Here is a 20,616-nt window from a genome sequence, read left to right as displayed (position 1 = left end):
GCCCTTGCATTCCAGGGTTTGATTTGTTAATATGTTATTGAGGATCTATGTCCGCAAAGAGTATCAGTATTTAGTTTTCTTTTCTTATAATATTTTGTCTACTGTTGCATCACACTAATGCTGACCTAAAATGAGTTGGGAAGTATTGTCTCTTCTTCTGGGGAAAAGAATGAGAAGGATTACTATCATTTCTTGCTTAAACAGTTGGTCACAATCAACAACATCACAATCAACATCAAGACCTATGTAGGCCTTGAATTTTGTTACAAGGTTTTTAGTTACTAATTTAATAGTATTAGATAGGTTATCTATTTTTTTGTTAATTTTGTTAGGATTTGTCTGTCAAGAAATTGGTCCATTTTATCTGAGTTGCCAAATTTATGGTCAGAGTTGTTCATAATATTCACTTATCCTTTGAATATAGGGTTTGTGGTAATATGCCCTCTCTCATTCCTGATATTGATAAATTGTGTCTTTTCTTCTTCTTGGCCAGTCTAACTAGAGGCTTATGAATTCTATCAATGTTTACAAACAAGTATCTTTTCATGTCATTGGTTTTTATCTATTGTTTTTGTATATTTGAATACACTGATTTCTACATTTATTTATTTGTTTATGATTTGCTTGCTTGCTTGCTTGTTTTGGGTTTTTCTTTTTTTAGTTTCTTAAGGCTGAAGTTTAGATTACTGACTTTAGACCTTTCTTCTTTTCTAACATAAGCTTTTAGTGTTTTAAATATCCTTCTAAGCAAAAAGAAAAAAAAAATCCTACTAAGCATTGCTTTAAATGCATCCCACAAATTTTGATACGATGCACATTCATTTTTCATTCAGTTCAAAATACTTTCCTTATATTATTTCATTAATTTATTTTAAAATTAACCCATTTCTCTTACCCTCCCATCCCTCACCTCTGGCAGCACCTATCTGTTCTCTATATCTATGAGCTTGGTATTAAAAATTTTTTATTTTTTTAGGCTCCACATGAAAGATCATATGACATTTTTCTTTCTCTAATTTCACTTAGCCTAATGCCCTTCCACTCCATGCATGATGTCCCAAATGGCAAGATTTCATTCTTTTTTTTTAATGTCTGAATATTTCATGGTTAATATATACCATATCTTCTTTATCCATTCAGTCATTGATGGACATTTGTTTCCATATCTTATCTACTATAAATAATACTGCAATGAACATGGGAGTGCAGGTATCTTTTAAGATTTTATTTATTAATTTGACAGACAGAGATCACAAGCAGGCAGAGAGGCAGGCAGAGAGAGGGGTGGGGGGAAGCAGGCTCTCCGCTGAGCAGAGAGCCCAATGTGGGGCTTGATCCCAGGACCCTGAGATCATGACCTGAGCTGAAGGCAGAGGCTTTAACCACTGAACCACCCAGGCACCCCTGCAGATATCTTTTTAACACAGTGTTTTGATTTCTTCAAATAGCCAGAAGCAGAATTGCTGGATCATATGGTTGTTCTATTCGCAATTTTTTGATGAAGCTCCATACTGTTTTTCATGGTGACGGCACCAAATTACACGTCCACCAACACTGCACAAGGGCACCCTGTTCTCTACATTCTCACCAGTACTTGTTATTTCTTGTCGTTCTGGCAGGAGCCATTCTGACAGGTGTGAGGTATTATCTTGTTGTGGTTTTGATGTGCATTTCCCTTATGATGAGTGATACTGAATATCTCTTCATGTACCTATTCGCCATCTCTATGTCTTCTTTGAAAAATGTCTATTTAGATGTTCTTTTTTAAATTTTTATGTATTTTTTTACTATATTCAGTTAGCCACCATCTAGATGTTCTGCCTATTTTAAAACCAGATTTGTTTTTGCTATTGAGTTGTAGTTCTTTATATATTTTAGATATTAAGCCCTTATTGGATATATGACTTGCAAATATTTTCTCACATTCAGTAGGTTGCCTTTTCATTTAGTTGGGTTCCTTTGCTTTGCAGAAACTTTTAGTTTGATGTAGTTCATTCTTTTTTTTTTTTTTTTTTTGCTTGTATTGCTTTTGTTTTTAGTGTCAGATTTCAAAAATCACCACCAAGACCTAGAGTTTACAGCCTATGTTTTCTCGAGGAGTTTCTTCAGGTCTTGGGTTCATCTTTAATCCATTTTGAGTTAACTTATTGTATATGGTATAAGAAAGTGGTCCAGTTTCATTCTTTAGCATGCGACTGTCCAATTATCCTAATACCACTTAAGGAAGAGGCTGTCCTTTCCCCACTGTATATTCTTGTATGTTGCTATAAGTTAATTGACCATATATATGTGGGTTTATTTCTGGGCTCTCTATTCTGTTCCATTGATCTATGAGTCTATTTTCATGACAACACCATATTATTTGAATTAATATATCTTCATAAGATAGCTTGAAATGAGAGAGTGTGACGCCTTCAGTTTTGTTCTTTCTCAAGATGGCTTTAGCTATTTGGGCTCTTGCATGTTTCCATACAAACTTCAGGACTGTTCTATTTCCATGAAAAATGCCATTGGATAGGGATTACTTTGAATCTTAGATTGCTCTGAGTAGTACGGATGTTTTAACCATATTAATTCCTCCAATCCATTAACACAGAATATCTTTGCATTTATTTGTGTCTTCTTCAATTTCTTTAATCTTCCAATCCACGAGCACAGAATATCTTTGCATTTATTTGTGTCTTCTTCAATTTCTTTCATTATTGTGTTATAGCGTTCAGTATATAAGTCTTTTACCTCAATTAATTCCTGGGTATTATGCTTTTTGACTGTACATGATACTGTTTTCTTAATCTCTCTTTTCTGATAGTTCATTATTACTATAGAAATACAATAGATAGGGGCACCTGGGTGGCTCAGTCAGTTAAGCATTTGCCTTCAGCTCAGGTCATGATCCCAGGGTTCTGGGATCAAGCCCTGCATCACATCGCTCAGTGGAGAGTCTGCTTCTTCCTCTCCTCTAGGCTCATGCTCTATTTTTGCCACGCTCTATCTCAAAACAAACAAACAAACAAACCAAAAAACACCCCAAAACTTAAAAAAAAGAGATATAACAGGTTTTTGTGTATTGATTTCGTATCCTGTTTCACTGTTGTTTATCAGTTCTAAGAGTTGTTTTTTTTTTTTAATGGAGCCTTTAGGGTTTTCTATATATAATGTCATGTCATTTGCAAATAGTGACCGTTTTATTTCTTCCTTTCTAATATGGGCGCCTTTTATTTCTTTTTCTTGCCTAATTGCTCTGGTTAGAACTTCCAATACTATGCTGAAAAAAGTGGTAAGAGTGAACATTCCTGTCTTATTCCTTATCTTAGAGTTAAAGCTTTAAGTTTTTCACTGTTGAGTATGGGGTTAGCTGTGGGCTTGTCATATGTGGTCCTTATTATGTTGAAGCGTGTTCCCTCTATCTCCACTTCATTGAGAATTTTTATCAAAATGGCTGTTTAATTTTGTCAAACACATCTGTGAGATAATCATGATTTTTATCTTTCATTTGTTAATGCAGTATATCACCCTGACTGACTTGCAGATGTTATACCAGCTTTGCATCCCTGGAATAAATCTCACTTGATCATGGTATATAATACCTATAATGTATTGTTGAACTCAGTTTACTAATATTTAGTTGAGGATTTGTGCATCTATGTTCATCAGGGATACTGGCCTTTAATATTTTCTTGTGACATGTTCTCTTCTATGATGCATTTTTGTTTTTCATCAACTTAAAATAATTTGTAGTTTTCCTTGAGACTTCCTCTTTGACCCATGAGCTATTTACAAGTTTTTTTTTTTTTAATTTCCAAATATTTGGTGATTTTTCAGATCTTTGTTTATAATTTCTACATTGTTTATAATCAGAGAAAATACTTAAATGATTGCAATTCTCTTAAATTTGTTAAAGGTTTGTGGGTTATGACTCAAAATGAGATCTTTTTGAATATTCTATTTGCTCTTGAAAAGAATATACATTCTGCAGTTATTGAACAAGTTATTTTATATACTCATTTTAAGAATGTTTACATCATGAAGCATGGTTATAATGGCGGCTATAATATCTTCAGTAATTACTCTCAGGATGGCATCTTTGTCTTCTTTTGAGAACTGGTCATATTTTCCTAGTTATTCATACATGAGGCAATTTTGGGTTTTATACTAGATGTTTTTATATTATTTTTAAAATCTGAATTCTGTTAAAAATCCTTTGGAGTATGTTGATTTTTGTTGTGCTTTGTTTTGGGAGGCAATCAACCTGGTTAAATTCAGATAGCCAAGTTCTTTTTTGCCTCTTACCTGGGCAGAGATTTCAGTATAAGCTTAGTTTGTAAAGCCTTTGCTATGATTCTTTGGGTCTTTCCCATATATACCTGACATTCTGGAACTTGGCAGTATCCTAGCTCAGTACTCAGAATCTTGGGTGTGAAGCCAGAACTCATGCTGCTCATTAGCATATAGAATTAGGACATTCTTCTCTCCAGCTTTCTCTTCCCTGATAACGATCCTCAGCTCCCAGGTCCCTCCTTTATTAATTTCTCTAACCTGATGAAAGGTTTTTTCTCTTTTATCAGAACTTTTTTTACCTCTTTCCCCCACTGTCAAACAGATTTGGGCAACTTAAGCTGCACTTAGGTGGAAAGCAGCAAGGAAAAAGAGAAAAAGAGCCTCTGACTCACAGAGGCTCTTTTTCCTTATTCTCTGGCCAAAAAAGAAGGTTACTGTTGGAGTTTTTGCTATCCGCATCCACAGGGCAAATAAGAACTGAGGCCCCCTGAGGTTAAAGCTAAGGATACAGGAGGGAAAAGAAATACACAGGACATTCATGCCTATAAAAATTTCTCTTCAAATTTTGGTATCTTTCCTCAATCCGATGTTACTGTTTATTTTTTGATGTATACAAGTACTAGTTTTCTGTATTCTGTCCAGAGTTTTTAGATGTAGTCAGTGGGAGAGTGGTATGGACTGAATTACCTCCCTCAAAAGTCATCCACTGAAATCCTAACACCCAACATGATTATATAGGTAATTAAGGTTGAATGAGGTCATACGGGTGGGGTCCTGATCTGGCACATCAGGGAACATTCCCTATTTCTCTCTGCCATGTGAGGACAAAGCTAGAAGGTGACCATCTATAAGCCAGGAAAAAATTCTCACCAGAATTAACGATCAGCTAGTACCTTGATTTTGGACTTTCCAGCCTCCAGAACTGTGGGAAATAGATTTCTGTTGTTTAAGCCACCCAGTCTGTGGCATTTCTCTATAGCATCCTGACTATAACAGACAGTTCGGATCATAGTGGGCTTACTCCATCTTGGCTAGAATTGTAAATTCAATTAGGTTTTTCCATTGCAATTTTTGAAGGCTGTAACATGGTAAGAGTACAGTGTAGTAAAACACATAAGATAAATAGAACCCATGCTCCCTGAAAAAGGATACAGTAAAAAAATAAGGGAAGTTTTCTTAGGAAATTTGCCAGAGATAAGAAGAATGAAATGAAAATTCGGAATGCAATAATAACAGCAGAGGAAAGAGAAAAGCCACCTGTAAGAAAAGCTTAATAAGAACTGGCTAGAGAGGTGCTGGAGTGGTATAGTCAGTTAAACATCTGACTCTTGGTTTCAGCTCAGGTCCTGATCCCAGGGTTGTGAGATCAATCCCAAGTTGGGCTCTGTGCTGAGACTCTCTCTCCCTCTCCACCTCCCCCCTTACTGTCTCTTTTAATCTAGAATAAATATTAAAAAATAGAGAGGGGGGGTGCCTGGGTGTCTCAGTGGGTTAAAGCCTCTGCCTTGGGCTCTGGTCATGATCCCAGGGTCCTGGGATCGGGCCCCACATCGGGCTCTCTGCTCAGCGGGGAGCCTGTTTCCCTCTCTCTCTGCCTGCCTCTCTGCCTACTTGTGATCTCTGTCTGTCAAATAAATAAATAAAATCTTAAAAAAGAGATAGAGAGACAGAGAAAACTGGCTAGAAAGAAAGGAATAAAAAGGAAGCAAGAATGCAGTGGAACTGGAAAATGAAATGACTAGTGAAATAAAAGCTTTAGTGGATAATAAGCAGGGGTATACCTCATGCTCAAGTAGAAAAGAACCTTGTAGACTCCTGCTTCTCCTTCTCCCTCTGCCCCTCCCCCTGCTCCTACATGCTGTCTCTCTCAAATAATTTTTTTTTTAAAAGGATCCTCGCATCCAAGGGAAAAAATAGAATTTTCACAGTGGAAATAGGTGGATTTATATAAATAGAGGGACATAGGAAAAAGGGGTGTCTTAACTTAAAAAAATATACTATATCACATAAACATTAACATATATAATAAAGTGATTTATATATTACAGTATATGTGATATATACTGTACTAATATATATATATGCCCGAGTTTTTTTTTTTTTTTTGAGAGGTAGAAAGAGACTGAAGGGTAGAGGGAGAGGGAGAGAGAAAAATCTCCAGCAGACTCCCCACTGAATGCATAGCCCTATGTGGGGCTCATTCCAGGGACCCTGAGATCATAACCTGAGCTTAAATCAAGAGTCCAGCACTTAACCGACTGTACCACCCAGGCACCCCTGAGTATTTTTTAATGAAAAATATTTTTAATCACATGACAATAGAAACTATCTAAAAGGAACTAATGAACACTGAAAATTAGGGCCATAGTTGTTTTATTTCAATATCACATAATTTGCCCATTAAGTTTAGCTATTCACTCAAATCAACAACAAAGGGCAAGGATAATTTTCAAAGAAGAAGAGAAGAGAAAGTTCTGGAGCTCTCCTTAGAGATAGCACTAATTTGTCTATGGAGTGGGAAACAATGAATTTTAGGAACATCCTCCTGCTACCTAACACAGAACAAAAGGAAATTTGGAAATGCCAGATAAAATATAACAAACACACTTTAAAATACAGTTGTGAGTTAAACAACTGACTCTTTGTTTCCCCTCAGGTCATGAACTCAGTATAGTGCAATAGAGCCCTCCTCAGCTCCAGGCTCGACTGGAAGTCTGCTTTAGATTCTCTGCCTGTCCCACCACTCTCAAATAAATAAATAAATCTTAAAAAAATTAAAATAAAATATATTTAGCACATGAAAAAAATCACCAAAATTCTTATGAAGCCAAAAATGATAAATAAACAGTAAATAAGGGAATCTATAAAAACCCTAAAACTGAATATACCAAAATAGACTCAAAATATAGAAAGCAAAAATAAATCTATAAGAGTAACTTGATCCATCAGAATAATAAGTTTCAAATTTTTAAGTATTAATAGATCAAGCTGTCAAAAATGTAAATAAACTCCAGAAGCATAATCAGCAATTAGAGAATACACATTCTTCTCAAGATGAATCATTTATTAGAACTAACCATAAGCTAAGCCATTAAGCAGAACTTACAGACTTCAAAAAATCTTCCATAAAGACCAAATTCTTTGACAATTCTGTTAACATAGAAGCAAAAATGAAAAAGTAAAATTCTTGTTTCCAGTAACATTAAAAATTAACTTCTAAATAACACATAAGCCAAAAAAGAAATAATAATGAAAAGTAAAATTTACCTAAAAATCAATATGGATAAAAATACTATATATCCCAACTTGCACATGTAACTAAAGCATTACTTGGAGAGAAGTTTGAAAAATAATCTGCTAGGAGCCCAACATAACAAAATAGACTCAAAGAAAATGTAACAGAAGAAATAATGATATGATTAGCATACATATATGATCAAAAAAGCCATAAGTTAATTACCTGAAAGACTAATCAAATTAACAAATCTCTGGCAATATTGTTTATGAAAAAAAGGGGGAAAAGAAATAATATTAGAAATGCAAAAGGGAACCAACTGGCCAACAACTACATGGAAGATAATAGCACCAGGTATCCACTAATGGAAATTTCATTCCTTCACAGCAATGTAAATGAAACACGTCAAATCCTTCAGAAGAGGGGGAAGATGGTTCACAAATAATGAGGGTAAGGAATAAGTTTTTTTTTTAGTATATGTGCTGCCGAAGCGAGCACAAGGAATAAGTTTTTTTTTTTAAAAAAAAAAAAGAATCTTAGTTTTAAAAAATTGTTACAAAGATGAACATGTGCCTTAAGTTTTAGTCTTTCTGTCTCTTCAGTGAGCTTCAACTTTCTAAAATCATTTAAATTAATTTAACTATTTAAAATGTGGCACATTGAAAGGGAAAAGTGCAACTAACTACGCATTAAACAATTAAGAGGGCACAGAAAAGAAAAAACTGATAGTGGAAAGAATATAGATGAGAAGTCATCAACAACCTAAAGAGATCTATAAGCACACACATACCCTACTTGGCCCAGGATTTTTACTAGCAAAATCTAACACAATTCCAAACTAATAGAAAATTCTTACAAAGAATTAAAAAAAGATAAAACGCCTCTGATTCATTTAGTGAAAATAACATAGTCTTGATAACCAAGCAAGTACAAAACAGAGAAATTACACAGAACAAAAACTCCTACGGTATTAATAAACTAAATCCTAAATCTGGCCAAGTATATTAAAACAATACATAAGGGGCATCTGGGTGGCTCAGTGGGTTAAGCTGCTGCCTTCGGCTTGGGTCGTGGTCTCAGGGTCCTGGGATCGAGCCCCACATCAGGCTCTCTGTTTGGCGGAGAGCCTGCCTCCCCCTCTCTCTCTGCCTGCCTCTCTGCCTACTTGTGATCTCTGTCTCTCTGTCAAATAAGTGAAATCTTTAAAAAAAAAAAAAAAAGATTTAAAACGATACATGAGGCTCAAGCTGGATTTATCCCAAGAATATACGGATGATTTAACATTAGGAAAACCATTTATGTAAGTCTTCACATTAAAAAATTAAAGGAGAATTCTAGCTTCAGATAAGATAAAGTAGATGCACTTTCCTTTTCCTAAATGCAAATACAAACTCTCGATATTACACATAAAACAAGTATGAGAATACTCTGAAGATGGAGAATAAAAGGAAGACTGGCCAGGGACACTGGAAGCCAAGAAATGACACAGCAGGTAAGTTTCCTTGTCTTGTAAGTCCCAGATTCTGCTAGACACATTAGCAACCTGAAATAGGCTGGCCTTCTCCTGAGTGTTCTCAGTTATATTTAATGGTGGAAATAAAACTTTTAACAGTCTAATGTGGTTCTAATCTTTTGTAGGGGAATGCTTAAAGCAATTATATGTATTTTTTAAAGTTTTTTATTTTAATTCCAGTATAGTTAACATACAGTGTTATATTAGTTTCAGGTGTACAATACAGTGATTCAAAAATTCTATATATTATTCAGTGCTCATCATGAAAAGTATGCTCTTAATTCCCCCACCACCATTTCCTCTCTGAACTACCTGCTTGTTCTTTGTAGATAGTTAAAGTCTATTTCTTGGCTTGTCTCTTTGTTTTTCCTTTGTTCACTTGTTTTCTTTGTTAAATTTCGCCTGAGTGTTATCATATAGTATTTGTCTTTCCCTTATCTTATTTAGCATCATACTCTCTAGGTCCATCCATGTTTTTGCAAATGGCAAGATTTCTTTTCTTTTTTTTTAAAGAGAGGTAGTGATAGCTTGAGCACAGGTGAGGGCAGGGGGAGGGGCACAGGGAGAAAGAAAATCCTAAGTAGGCTCCAGGCTCAGTGTGAGGCCCGGGTGGGGCTCACTCTCACCAACGCTGAGATCATGACCTAAGCTGAAATTGAATTGGACACTTAACCAACTGAACCACCCAGGCATCCCATTTTTGGTATGGTTAAATAATATCTGGTGCGTGTGCGCGCACACACGTGTGTGTGCAGAGCATATTTTAAAAAAGATTTTATTGGGCGCCTGGGTGGCTCAGTTGGTTGTGTGGTTGCCTTTGGCTCAGGTCATGATCCCAGAGTCCTGGGATCAAGTCCCACATCAGGCTCCCAGCTCCGCGGGTAGTCTGCTTCTCCCTCTGACCTCCCCTCTCATGCTCTCTTACTTTGTCTCTCTCTCTCTCTCAAATAAATAAATAAAATAGTTTTTTAAAAAAGATTTTATTTATTTATTTGTCAGACAGAGAGAGAAATAAAGAGCAAGCACAAGAAGGGGGAGCAACAGGCAGAGGGAAAAGCAGGCTCCCCTTTGAGCAAGGAGCCCAATGCAAGAGTCAGTCCCAGGATCCTGGGATCATGACCTGAGCTAAAGGCAGATGCTTAACTGACTGAGCCACCCAGGTGTCCTAATGTACCACATTTTCTTTATCCATTTGTATATTGATGAACACTGGCTCCTTCCATAATTTGGCTATTGTAAATAATGTTACAATAAGCACAGGGATACATACATCTTTTCAAATTACTGTGTTTGTATTCTTTGGATAAATACCCAGTAGTGTGATTACTGGATTATAGGGGTAGTTCTATTTTTATTTTTTTTTCTATTTTTAATTTTTTAAAGCAACAATATTATCAATGGAGGAGGATGAGGGAAACAAAGAAAAGTATGGCTTTTAAATTTAAGACTGGAAAATGATGACATTCATAGACTGTGATAAATTATGGATATACAAAGTAGTACCTGGAGCAACCACTAAAAAATCTATACAAAGAGATGTACTCAAAAACAATATAGATAGACAAAAATGGAATTCTAAAAACCATCCACGTAACCCACAGGAAGACAAGAAAAGGAAAACAGAAAAATCAACACCAGAGAGAACAGAAAACTAAAAAATAAAATGGAAAGCCTATTGTATTTACCATGTTCTTTCTTGCTTCTTTTATCTCATTTCTGCCTGAAGACAGTTCTTTACCCAGTCTACTGGCAAAAAAATTCCTTAGTTTTCCTTGACTTGAGAATGTCTAGATTTTCCCTTTATTACTGAAGGATAATTCTGCTGGATAGAGGAGTCTGTGTTGGCACTGTTCTCTTAGCACTTGAAAGAAGTGCTTCCATGGTTTCTGATGAGAGATCTGCTATCATTCAAATTGTTTTCCCCTTACAGACACAGTGTATTTCTCCTGCTACTTTCAACATTTTCTCTTTGTCTTTATTTCTCAAAAGTTTATGTCTTGGCATGAATTTCTTTGGATTTGTATTATGATTCACTCAGTTTTTCAAATCTATATGTTTACATCTCTTGACAAATTTGGGAAATTTTCAGTCATATATTTTTAGCTCATTTTCAGTGCCTTCCTCTTTCTCCTCTTAGAGATACTCGAATGAAAAGAGTTAGATCTTTCGTTATAGTCCCACAGGTCCCTGCAGGTCTATTTATTTTCTTTAAGTCCACTTTTAAATTTTGGATTATTTTTAGTCTTTGTTGTTTAGATATGTTTCTGTCTTCTAGTTCACTGATTTCTCTGTCCCCTCCATCTTCCTGTTGAGCCTATCCATTGAGTTTTTTATTTTGGTTTTGTACTTCTCAGTAACAAAATTTCTATTTGGTTCTTTCTTATATCTTCTATATCTTTGGTGAAGTTATCTACTTTTTCATTTGTCTCAAGAATGTTTGTAACTGCTCACTAAAGCATTTTTATCATGACCGAACTTATGATTTTGTCACTAATACTTAGTATCTGTCATCTCAGTGTTGATAACTATTGATTATCTTTTGTCATTCAATTTGAGATCTTCCTAGTTCTTGGTATGATGAGTCATCTTCAAATGAAACCTGGACATGTTCATTTTGTAAGTCTCAGGACCTTATTTAAAACTTCTTTTTTCACTGGCTCTCTATGACATTTCTAGCAGTGGAAGGCAAGGAGTAAGGGGCACCACTTCATTACTGTCAAGTGGAGGAAGAAGTCCACTTTTCCCAGTTGGCCTCCACTGACATTTGAGTGTGGGGAGTCCTCATTGCTGCTGGGTAGAGGTGGGAGTCCAGGCTTACTACATGGTCTCCATTGACAATGAACTGGGAGTGGCCTTGTTACTGCTGGGTGATGGTGAAAGACATAAGTCTCCAACAGGTCTCTTCTGATCAGCCTCAGGACGGTAGAGAAATGACCCCTCATTACTGCTGGGTGGAAATGGAAGTCCAGGCTGTTTATTAACATGGGGGGGGTGGAAGTTAAATGGGAAGGGAAGGCTCACAACCAGCCAGAAGGGAAGAAGTCCCAGTTCTCTGCTTGGCCTTCTCTGATACCACACTGATGGTGGTGGTGGGACAGTGTTACATCTCATGAGGACAGAAAGTTCTAAGTTCTCCATTTAGCTTTTTTTGGCCTGGGTGGGAGTGGTACTACCCTTTTTCTGTGTCATTTGGCTGGAGGAGGGAATGTCTAAAAGTATTCCACCTTGGGCTGCCTGGGTGACTTGGTTAAGCATCTGACTCTTGGTTTCAGCTCAGGTCGTGATATCGGGGTCATGAGATTGAGCCCTATGTCGGGCTCCATGCTCAATGTATAGAGTCTGCTTGAGATTCTCTCTCCCTCTCCCTCTGTACCTCCTGCTTGTGCTCTCTAAAATAAACAAATAAATCTTTAAAAAAATTAAAAGTAAAAGCTCTTTGCCTTTTTTCTGTACCTGCTGTTGTTTATAGTCTACTGGCTTATCCAGTCTTGGATATACAAGGCAAGCAGAAAATCAAAGAACCCATCAAGTCATTCCCAAAGTCATACAGTCCCTAGAAAGTCTCCCTTCTTCTCCCTACCTTTTGGAGTCTTCTTTTATTTGTTTTATATAATAATGTCCAGGGTTTTAGATATACTTAGTGAGAGATATAGGGAAAAGTATGTCCCCTTTATCTTTAGAAGTTCTCCTAAATTTCTTTTTGAGAGCCAGCTCATCCATCTCTAAAGTGGATGACAAACTAAATAATACTATATTTATCCCTATCAAACTTGTACACAGGCAACTTACTAGAGAACTAACTAAAACATTAAATAAGGAATAGTTCAATTTTTTAAAAACTATGGGATTTGACTTGGTCTTAATTTCAATGTAAACCCAAAGTGTGATATGGGAATCAAAATGTCAGTGTAATCTTAAGTTCTGAACTAATACAGAGTTCACCTCTCTGAAACCCTTTACTCAGTTTTTAGTATCATATTTTAAGAGCAATACTAATAAACCACTGATAAACCAGAAGAATAAGAGAGTGGTGGTTCCAGAACATTAAAGGAACTAGAGATACATTACCTAGAAAAAGGGGGGACTAAGGAGAAAGGATTCTATAATAGCAATGTTTTAATATTTATTAGGCTCAAAACTGGAAAATTGTGAACGAAAATAGATCAAAGCAGAGTCAGATAGGTTGGCTTTATTTATTTAAGATTTTTCTATCAATCTAAACTGCCCCAAAATGTGATGAACTGCTTTATTATCATAAGTTCCCACACATCAGAAGTATTAAAACCAAGACTATATGTCCACCAGTCACAAATATTGTTGAGTGGATTGCTTCAGGAGAGAGCCTAGAATAATTTTTAATCTGCGACTCATGGCAATACCTGAAGAGGCGCTATGGAGTTGTAGGGTGGGGTACAATGGCTGCTGAGCAGGTAAAATGCCCAATTTCCCCAATCTGCTTAGACAAGACATTCCACTTATACACCCAGCATCTGCAGTTGCTTTCTATTAGGGCAGGTGCCGATGGGGAGGAGAGAAAGATGATACTTAAAAAAAAAAAAAAAAAAAAAAAGGCCCAAAACTAGGTAAGATCTGAACTGAGGTCTCTTTGAATTCTATATTTTGTGATTAGTTCCTAGTTCTCAGCTATATTCCAGAAAAGTAAGATCATCACTTTATTGAACAATAACTGCAAACAGGATTAATGTATGTCATTTTAAAAGCTTCCTTTCAAAAAATTAGGGGACTTTTAAAATGAATAAAGAAATAACTGTTTCAAGTTTTCTACTTTACCTGTGTCAATACAGCCTATTTTGTGCCTGAGGGTGGATTTTATCTTTCTCCAAAAGATTTAATATCTAAACTAAATGTCCTTTTATTTAAAAAAAAAAAAGTAGCTGGAGAAAAGTAAACCTCACAAACCCACAAAGTTATACATTTTAAATTTGTACTTCTATAAAGGCAAACATTGGAAAAAATAGTAGTTATATACTAAATTTTGGTGTACTATCAAAATAATTATATAACTTCTCCAAATGTAAAAGCAATTTGTTATATGCTAGAATACTAAAATAACATATGGAAGTCTGTAGACACTTGAGTCTTTAAAATACTTCATCTCAAAAGTTAAAGATCATTTCATGATTCATATCTATACTAATCACAGTGACCATATTAGTTAATCTACAGGAAATTTTTTAAAAATGTAATTTAAATTATTTTTACTTAGCTTAAAAAGGTAACATAGATTTCATTGTCTCATCATTCTTACTGTCTTAGTCATACTAGTGGAATTCTTATCCATGAATCAGCTAGGGATTCTATTTTCAACATGGTAATTCACTGGCTTCTCAGAAATGACACTTAAGTAATTCCAAAGGTCTATCATCTAGACTTTGCTAAGGCAGGATTCAGAAGATGGCAGGCTAGTGTGCAGGAGGGGTCCATGTATGTGGTCATGAGCCTGCCCAATCACTTTGCATGGATATCTCAACGTGGCCTGTTTTCTTCTGATAGCTGCTTATGTATTTTGTGAGGAAATCATATGCTAAGTGGTATACTGAATCAAAGGAACTGAAGTATTATGATAAAATATTTGTAAACATTAAAGTATATCAAGGTCTACTGTGTTGCATGTGTTTTTTTTAATCATGTATTATTTATAAACTTATATGTAAAAATTTTAAAGATAACACACAATATAGTAACCCAAACAATACGTCAAAATACTCTCCTATCCTTTGCTTTTATAAAAACTTATTTTCTTATAAAAGGTAACATTAATGGCAGAAATTTTATGAAATACAGGACAGTGAAAATAAAAATGTAACTTTTTAAATGCAAAAATAACAAACTTTTAACAGAAAAGCATCAGTGATTTTATGGACCTCATTTTAAATTGCAAAGGGCTGACTGAATCCAGATTTTGTTTTCCCATGTAATTAAATTCAACCCTTTGATACAGGTCCAGAGGACTGCTCAACTGATATAAACATTTAGGAGTAAAGCTTGAGGCTTTCAGCATCATACAGAAAAGAATTATCCTTTATCTTAAATTTGAGATTCTAATAAGTTATATTACCAAAGCAGGCTACTGATTTAAAACTGTACCATTAAGATAGTAAAGATAATAAAAAGTTAAGTGAAAACATCTGATGATCAAGTTTCCTTTAGGAAGACCAAGGTAATGGAATTAATGTAATAAAGTTATTATTTATTACTACTAAGTGTTATGTTGCATAATATTTCTTCATGTTGTCATCTGTATTTTATAGGTATTTTTAAAGTAAACATATTTCATAAATCTGAGAGACCACAGCTCCCATCTTACCTTTTAAGTTTTAAGAGATTTATCTTTCTAATGTAAATATATTTACTGATTTATTTTAAAACCATAATTGAGCACATTTTTTACATACCTCTTTTAACTATTTATGGTGAAAATTTTTTCAAAGATTCTGAAGTTTAATGAAGTGGAGATTAAGCAAAAAACTTAATGCCTGGATGCTTCTTTGTAAGTTGGTTAAAATACCATCTAGTAACCTTCGAAGATGGGCTACTTTTTAATTTAAGCTTTCATTTTAATTACTTACAGAAAGTGACTCTGCTCCATGTATGTGACACTTAATGCATTCAACACTTTTAATGCATCCTGGAAACAGGCATAAATTGGAGAACAGAAATTCATTTCCAGGGACAAAGGATAGGTCAAAAGATTAGGCATTCTAAAATCAGTTTTATGTTTCTCAAGATGCAATATGGCTATTATCTAAATCATACCAGACTGTATGGATTCTAAAATTTCAAGCTTTTAAAAAAGAAAGTTGTTGTGAGACTAAAAATACATTGATTCTGTTACCTTTTAGCCGGTGACTTAGAATCTGTTCCAAAATAGCTGCAAAATTGTTAAATTCAGGAGAAGAATCATCAATTGTCTCAAAGCAGGACCGATCAATCAGGGTCTTCACAGAAAACCTGTGAAAGAAAGAGTTGATTCATTTACCTAAGTAGGAAAAATGGAAAGAAAACAATTTGGGGAAGTATTATAAAGGTACTTCATAAGTATTATGTATACTGAAAACTCTACTTATTCAAATTTTCTCTGTGAATAGGAAATTTTACATAGACACCAGTCTTTCAGTTACATACTTCCTATCTATTGAACACAATAAGACTTAGGAGTAGCTCATGGTCTTCACGGACATTAAAATCAGAATTTGAAAATGACCTAAATTATTAAATCCAAAAACTCAAAAGCTACCCTATAGCTTAAAAGAAATTTTAAGTGTCAGACTCAAATGCTTTTAAGAGTTTTAGAGCACAAAACTGAACGAAACAGGATGCAAGTATGCATGAGGTGTAGATCCAAAGTTTTTCTGAGCTTCATAAAAAGGAAAAATTACAAATCTGTAAAGTGTGCTATATTTTTCCTTCTTATCAGAATGTCCCTTGTCTCTGTTTTTGACTGTCATAATCAATGTGTTTTCCAAGACTCAGCTCAAACGCCACCTCTTCAATGAGGTTCCTAGCACAAGCATTTTGTTTGTAGGTCCCTGTAGGAGACAATTACAGTTTATCTTACTGCTGTTATCTGTAGTATCTATCTTACTAGAATATAAATTCCTTCAGGGCCACATGTATAAATGTGCGGAAACACATTTAAAATTTCCTCAGCTTCAGCAGAGAGGACCTTGTCAGTAACTACTTGATTTATTTGTAAATAAATCAAGTAAATACTTTATTTATTTCCTATTATGAAAGAATAGGAAAGAAACATTTACATACCAACACCATGGCAAGACAAAAGAAAAAGTTTATGGTTGTTTACATGTAACAACATTCATGTCGCCAGCATCAAAGCTGGGATACAGAACAGTCTGTCATCTCAAGCAATTGCCTCATGCCATGCCTTTATAGTCATACCCTACGAAGGGTGAAAAATGAGTGCCTATGTAAGGACAATCAGTGAGGAAGGAAGAAATAGGGCAAACTATGAGATTTTTAAACAATTAGAAATGTAAACTATGAGGGAGAGAAAGGAATACAAACTACTTCTTAGGTTTTAGGCTTGTTGGTTATACTATTCAATCAGGACAGAAAATAGAGGAAATAAATATATAAGGTAATATAAAGAGATTTTTTTATATGATTACATCTAAAAACGCTACACTAAAAATTCTCTTTGTCTCCAGCTATAATGTGTAGGGAAATGAAAAAAAGTAGTAAAACATTTATATAGTACACTCTAATTTAAAACATTAGAAATACTGAGAATTTAAGGAGTTTTCTTTGTTAAAAAAAAAAATTACCAATAGTAGTTTGTATTCTTACTGGATAACTTAAAAATATGGAGTGAATATATTTTCTATGCCTTGGCAAATTATTCCTTTCTAAGTGTGGACCAGTTTCCAACATTTTATCCTTTTGCATTTTCACTTGTGAAAATCTTGGGGAGGCCTTATAATGTGAAGTGGCTTGCCAGTACCACTTTGCTGGGACCTCCTTTTTGTCATAACCACTCTATTCATTTATATCAATATATTCACCTTCACTAAGTTCTTCTAGCTGCATACCTAAATTCCCTTGAATAGCAGAAATGTCAATATTCCCATCATTAATTCTTTCTTTCTTTCTTTCTTTTTTTTTTTTTTAAAGATTTACTTATTTATGTTAGAGAAACTGAGAGAGAAAGAGAGCAAAAGCAGGAGGGGGAGAGGGAGAGGGAGACTCTGAAGCAGACCATGTGGGGCTCAATCTCAGGACCCTGAGTTCACAACCTGAGCCAAAACCAAGAGTCAAACATTTAACCAACTGTGCCACTCAGACACCCTTGTGATTAACTATTTATTCTGTAATTCCACTTAAGTTCAATTCAAATTTCACTTCCAGTGTCAGCACTTCGGTTTCTTCACCACATTTTCATCTCTGTTGGTCAATTCACTCTTTTAATTACCCTTATTTTGTAAAACATCATGTGGGTTTATCACCAAGACACAAGGAAGCTATACAACTACAGGTTTTGATTTCTGTGCATGAACTAATAACACATGCAGAGTGACCAGTGCTAGGCAGACTTAGAAACAAGTGATGTGAGTGGTCACTGATTATGGTGTACGTATGTTATTAACACACTGAGTTGTAGACCATGGTGCCAACAACAAAATCTTATCTTAAGCAATTACTCACAGTTAAAGGACCATGGTAGTCAAACTCGAACTGTGTTGGTATAGGCTGGTAGTAAATAAATTGGAGTAACTGAAACAGTACATAGAACTGTGAAAATTGAGGACTGCCCCATTTATTAATTACAAAAAGAACAATTCATTGCATGTTAGCATAAATAACGTATTTTATAAAATATATCTTTTCCAAAACAACAAAAAATTAGCAAGAATAGCACTGTTGTAGCTCTTTGCAAATATCTTTAATGTTGTATTGAACAGAAGAGAATAAATCCTCATATCTGCTTCTGTGGTCAGACTACTTTAGTATTAGACACCATGCAGCCTCTGGAAAACACTACAGACTTGTTAAAGAATGGAAACAAAAAGGCAGATACTTTCTTAGAACTGTTAAGAAAATAATTTCTGACCTTTTGGACCTCTGAAGAGGTGAGGGTCTGGGAGTATACTTTGAGAACCACTACCTAAGGCATTTTTTGTATGTAATGAAATAACATTTCTCTTAGGTAACCAGAATAGTAGTAATTATATATTCTTCAGCATTGAGAAAATAATTATTCAAATAATTTTCAGTCTTCTTTGGTCAGGACAAATAACATTTACTTAGGTGGATTAATGTTCAGTACGTAGTACTATCTATAACTACAACTGGGACTCAAAGGCAGAAGCCATTATGTACAGAAAAAATAAGAACATCTAAGAAAGAAGTAACACTGAAGTGGTCTCTGGTACCTAAAAGATATTCAAGTTAGATAAACATCAGAGGCAATGCATGAGTAAATGAATAGAAACAAAAAGAGGATAAAAAGATAAATCAGATTAAAGAGAAACTTGAAAACTTGTTTTTGTTCTTATGCCCATCTCATTGACAATACAGGAGAAAAATGCTGCCAATCCTTAGCAAACTTTTAATAAGAATAAATAAGTAGAATGCTCTTATTCAGTAAGAGATTGAAAAATGTTCCTAAAACGAATAAACAAAACCCCTAGTTTGGATTTTGACCTAAATAAAAGGAAACTTTGGAACATTATGGGGCGCCTGGGTGGCTCAGTTGTTAAGCGTCTGCCTTCAGCTCAGGTCATGATCCCACGGTCCTGGGATGGAGTCCCAGCATTGGGCTCCCTGCTCAGCAGGGAGCCTGCTTCTCCCTCCCCGAATCCCCCTGCTTGTATTCCCTCTCTGGCTGTCTCTGTCAAATAAATAAATAAAATCTTTTAAATAAATAAATAAATAAATAAATAAAATATGGCATTTAGGACTGTAATGTGCATCAGCGAAATGAACTGAATATTTTACTTAAAAATAACACAGTACTTATTTCATCAAAAAAAGCTATGTATGGGGGCACCTGGGTGGCTCAGTGGGTTAAAGCCTCTGCCTTCAGCTCGGGTCATGATGCCAGGTCCTGGAGTTGAGCTCCGAATAGGGCTTTCTGCTCAGCGGGGAGCCTTCTTCCCTCTCTCTCTCTCTCTCTGCCTGCCTCTCTGCCTACTTGTGATCTCTGTCTGTCAAATAAATAAAATCTTAAAAAAAAAAAAAAGAGCTATGTTTGAATATTCAGTTTGTTTGTTTGACAGAGAAAGAGCATTCAAGGGTTGGTGGGGGGAGCAGCAGGCAGAGGGAGAGGGGCAAGCAGGCTCCCTGGTGAGTAGAGAGCTGATGTGGGCTCCATCCCAGGACCCTGGGATCATGACCTGAGCTGAAGGCAGATGCTTAACCATCTGAGCCACCCATGTGCCCCTGAATATTCAATTTCTACCAATAAAAATCTGATAAGATTTTTGTCCCTATTATCTTCCAGAAATAATACAAAATCCTAACAAATTATCCACATTGTAAATTATAGTGGTAAGAAAGACCATGGATAATAATACATATATTTTTGAAGCACCAAGAGCCATACACACATCAGTCGTCAATAAAATATATGCATCTTTTTATTATCTTATCAGTAGCTTGTATTCCTACAGAAGACACTATTTGCCTGATGGAAAACCTAGGGTGGTAAATCTCAGAACACTAAATTACTTTTAATCCAACACCTGAATAAAAATAAAAACAAAGTCCAGATATCCTAAAGCATATCTTTAGATACAAGTTCTGGTATTTCTAAGCATGAAGATATCTAAGGGTGAGAAACCATTTTAAATATTCTATTACATCAAGGTTGATAAGGAAAAAAAATAACGTTGCTTCATCATTTATATCCCATTCTCCAACACAAATCACAATTTCAGAAGGTAACTCAGTTCCTCAGAATCCATGTTTTACTTCTAGCTAGCCAAGTCTTCCCACTCAACACTTATTTCTCTAGAATTATGTAGCTAGCTCCATTATGCCAAAATAATGAGAATCTTTTCCTCCATAACACAGTAACTAGCTAAGATGTGCTATAAAAACCAAACCTGTA

The 20,616-nt window shown here is 35.2% G+C and overlaps 1 protein-coding gene across 2 annotated transcripts in view; it reads right to left on the bottom strand.

The window, feature by feature from the left end:
- Positions 1 to 20,616, bottom strand: part of RUNDC3B (RUN domain containing 3B) — a 142,130-nt gene that overhangs the window by 106,933 nt on the left and 14,581 nt on the right. For both annotated transcript variants that reach the window (XM_080818592.1, XM_080818593.1), the window contains exon 2: positions 15,883 to 15,998. In XM_080818592.1, the coding sequence (XP_080674718.1) occupies positions 15,883 to 15,998 (116 nt within the window). The remainder of the gene's footprint in view (positions 1 to 15,882; positions 15,999 to 20,616) is intronic.

This window comes from Martes martes, assembly GCF_963455335.1.
Source record: "Martes martes genome assembly, chromosome: 11".
In the NCBI taxonomy this organism is placed as follows: domain Eukaryota; kingdom Metazoa; phylum Chordata; class Mammalia; order Carnivora; family Mustelidae; genus Martes; species Martes martes.
Note: the sequence above shows the minus strand (reverse complement) of the source record. Positions and strands in the feature narration are given on the sequence as shown.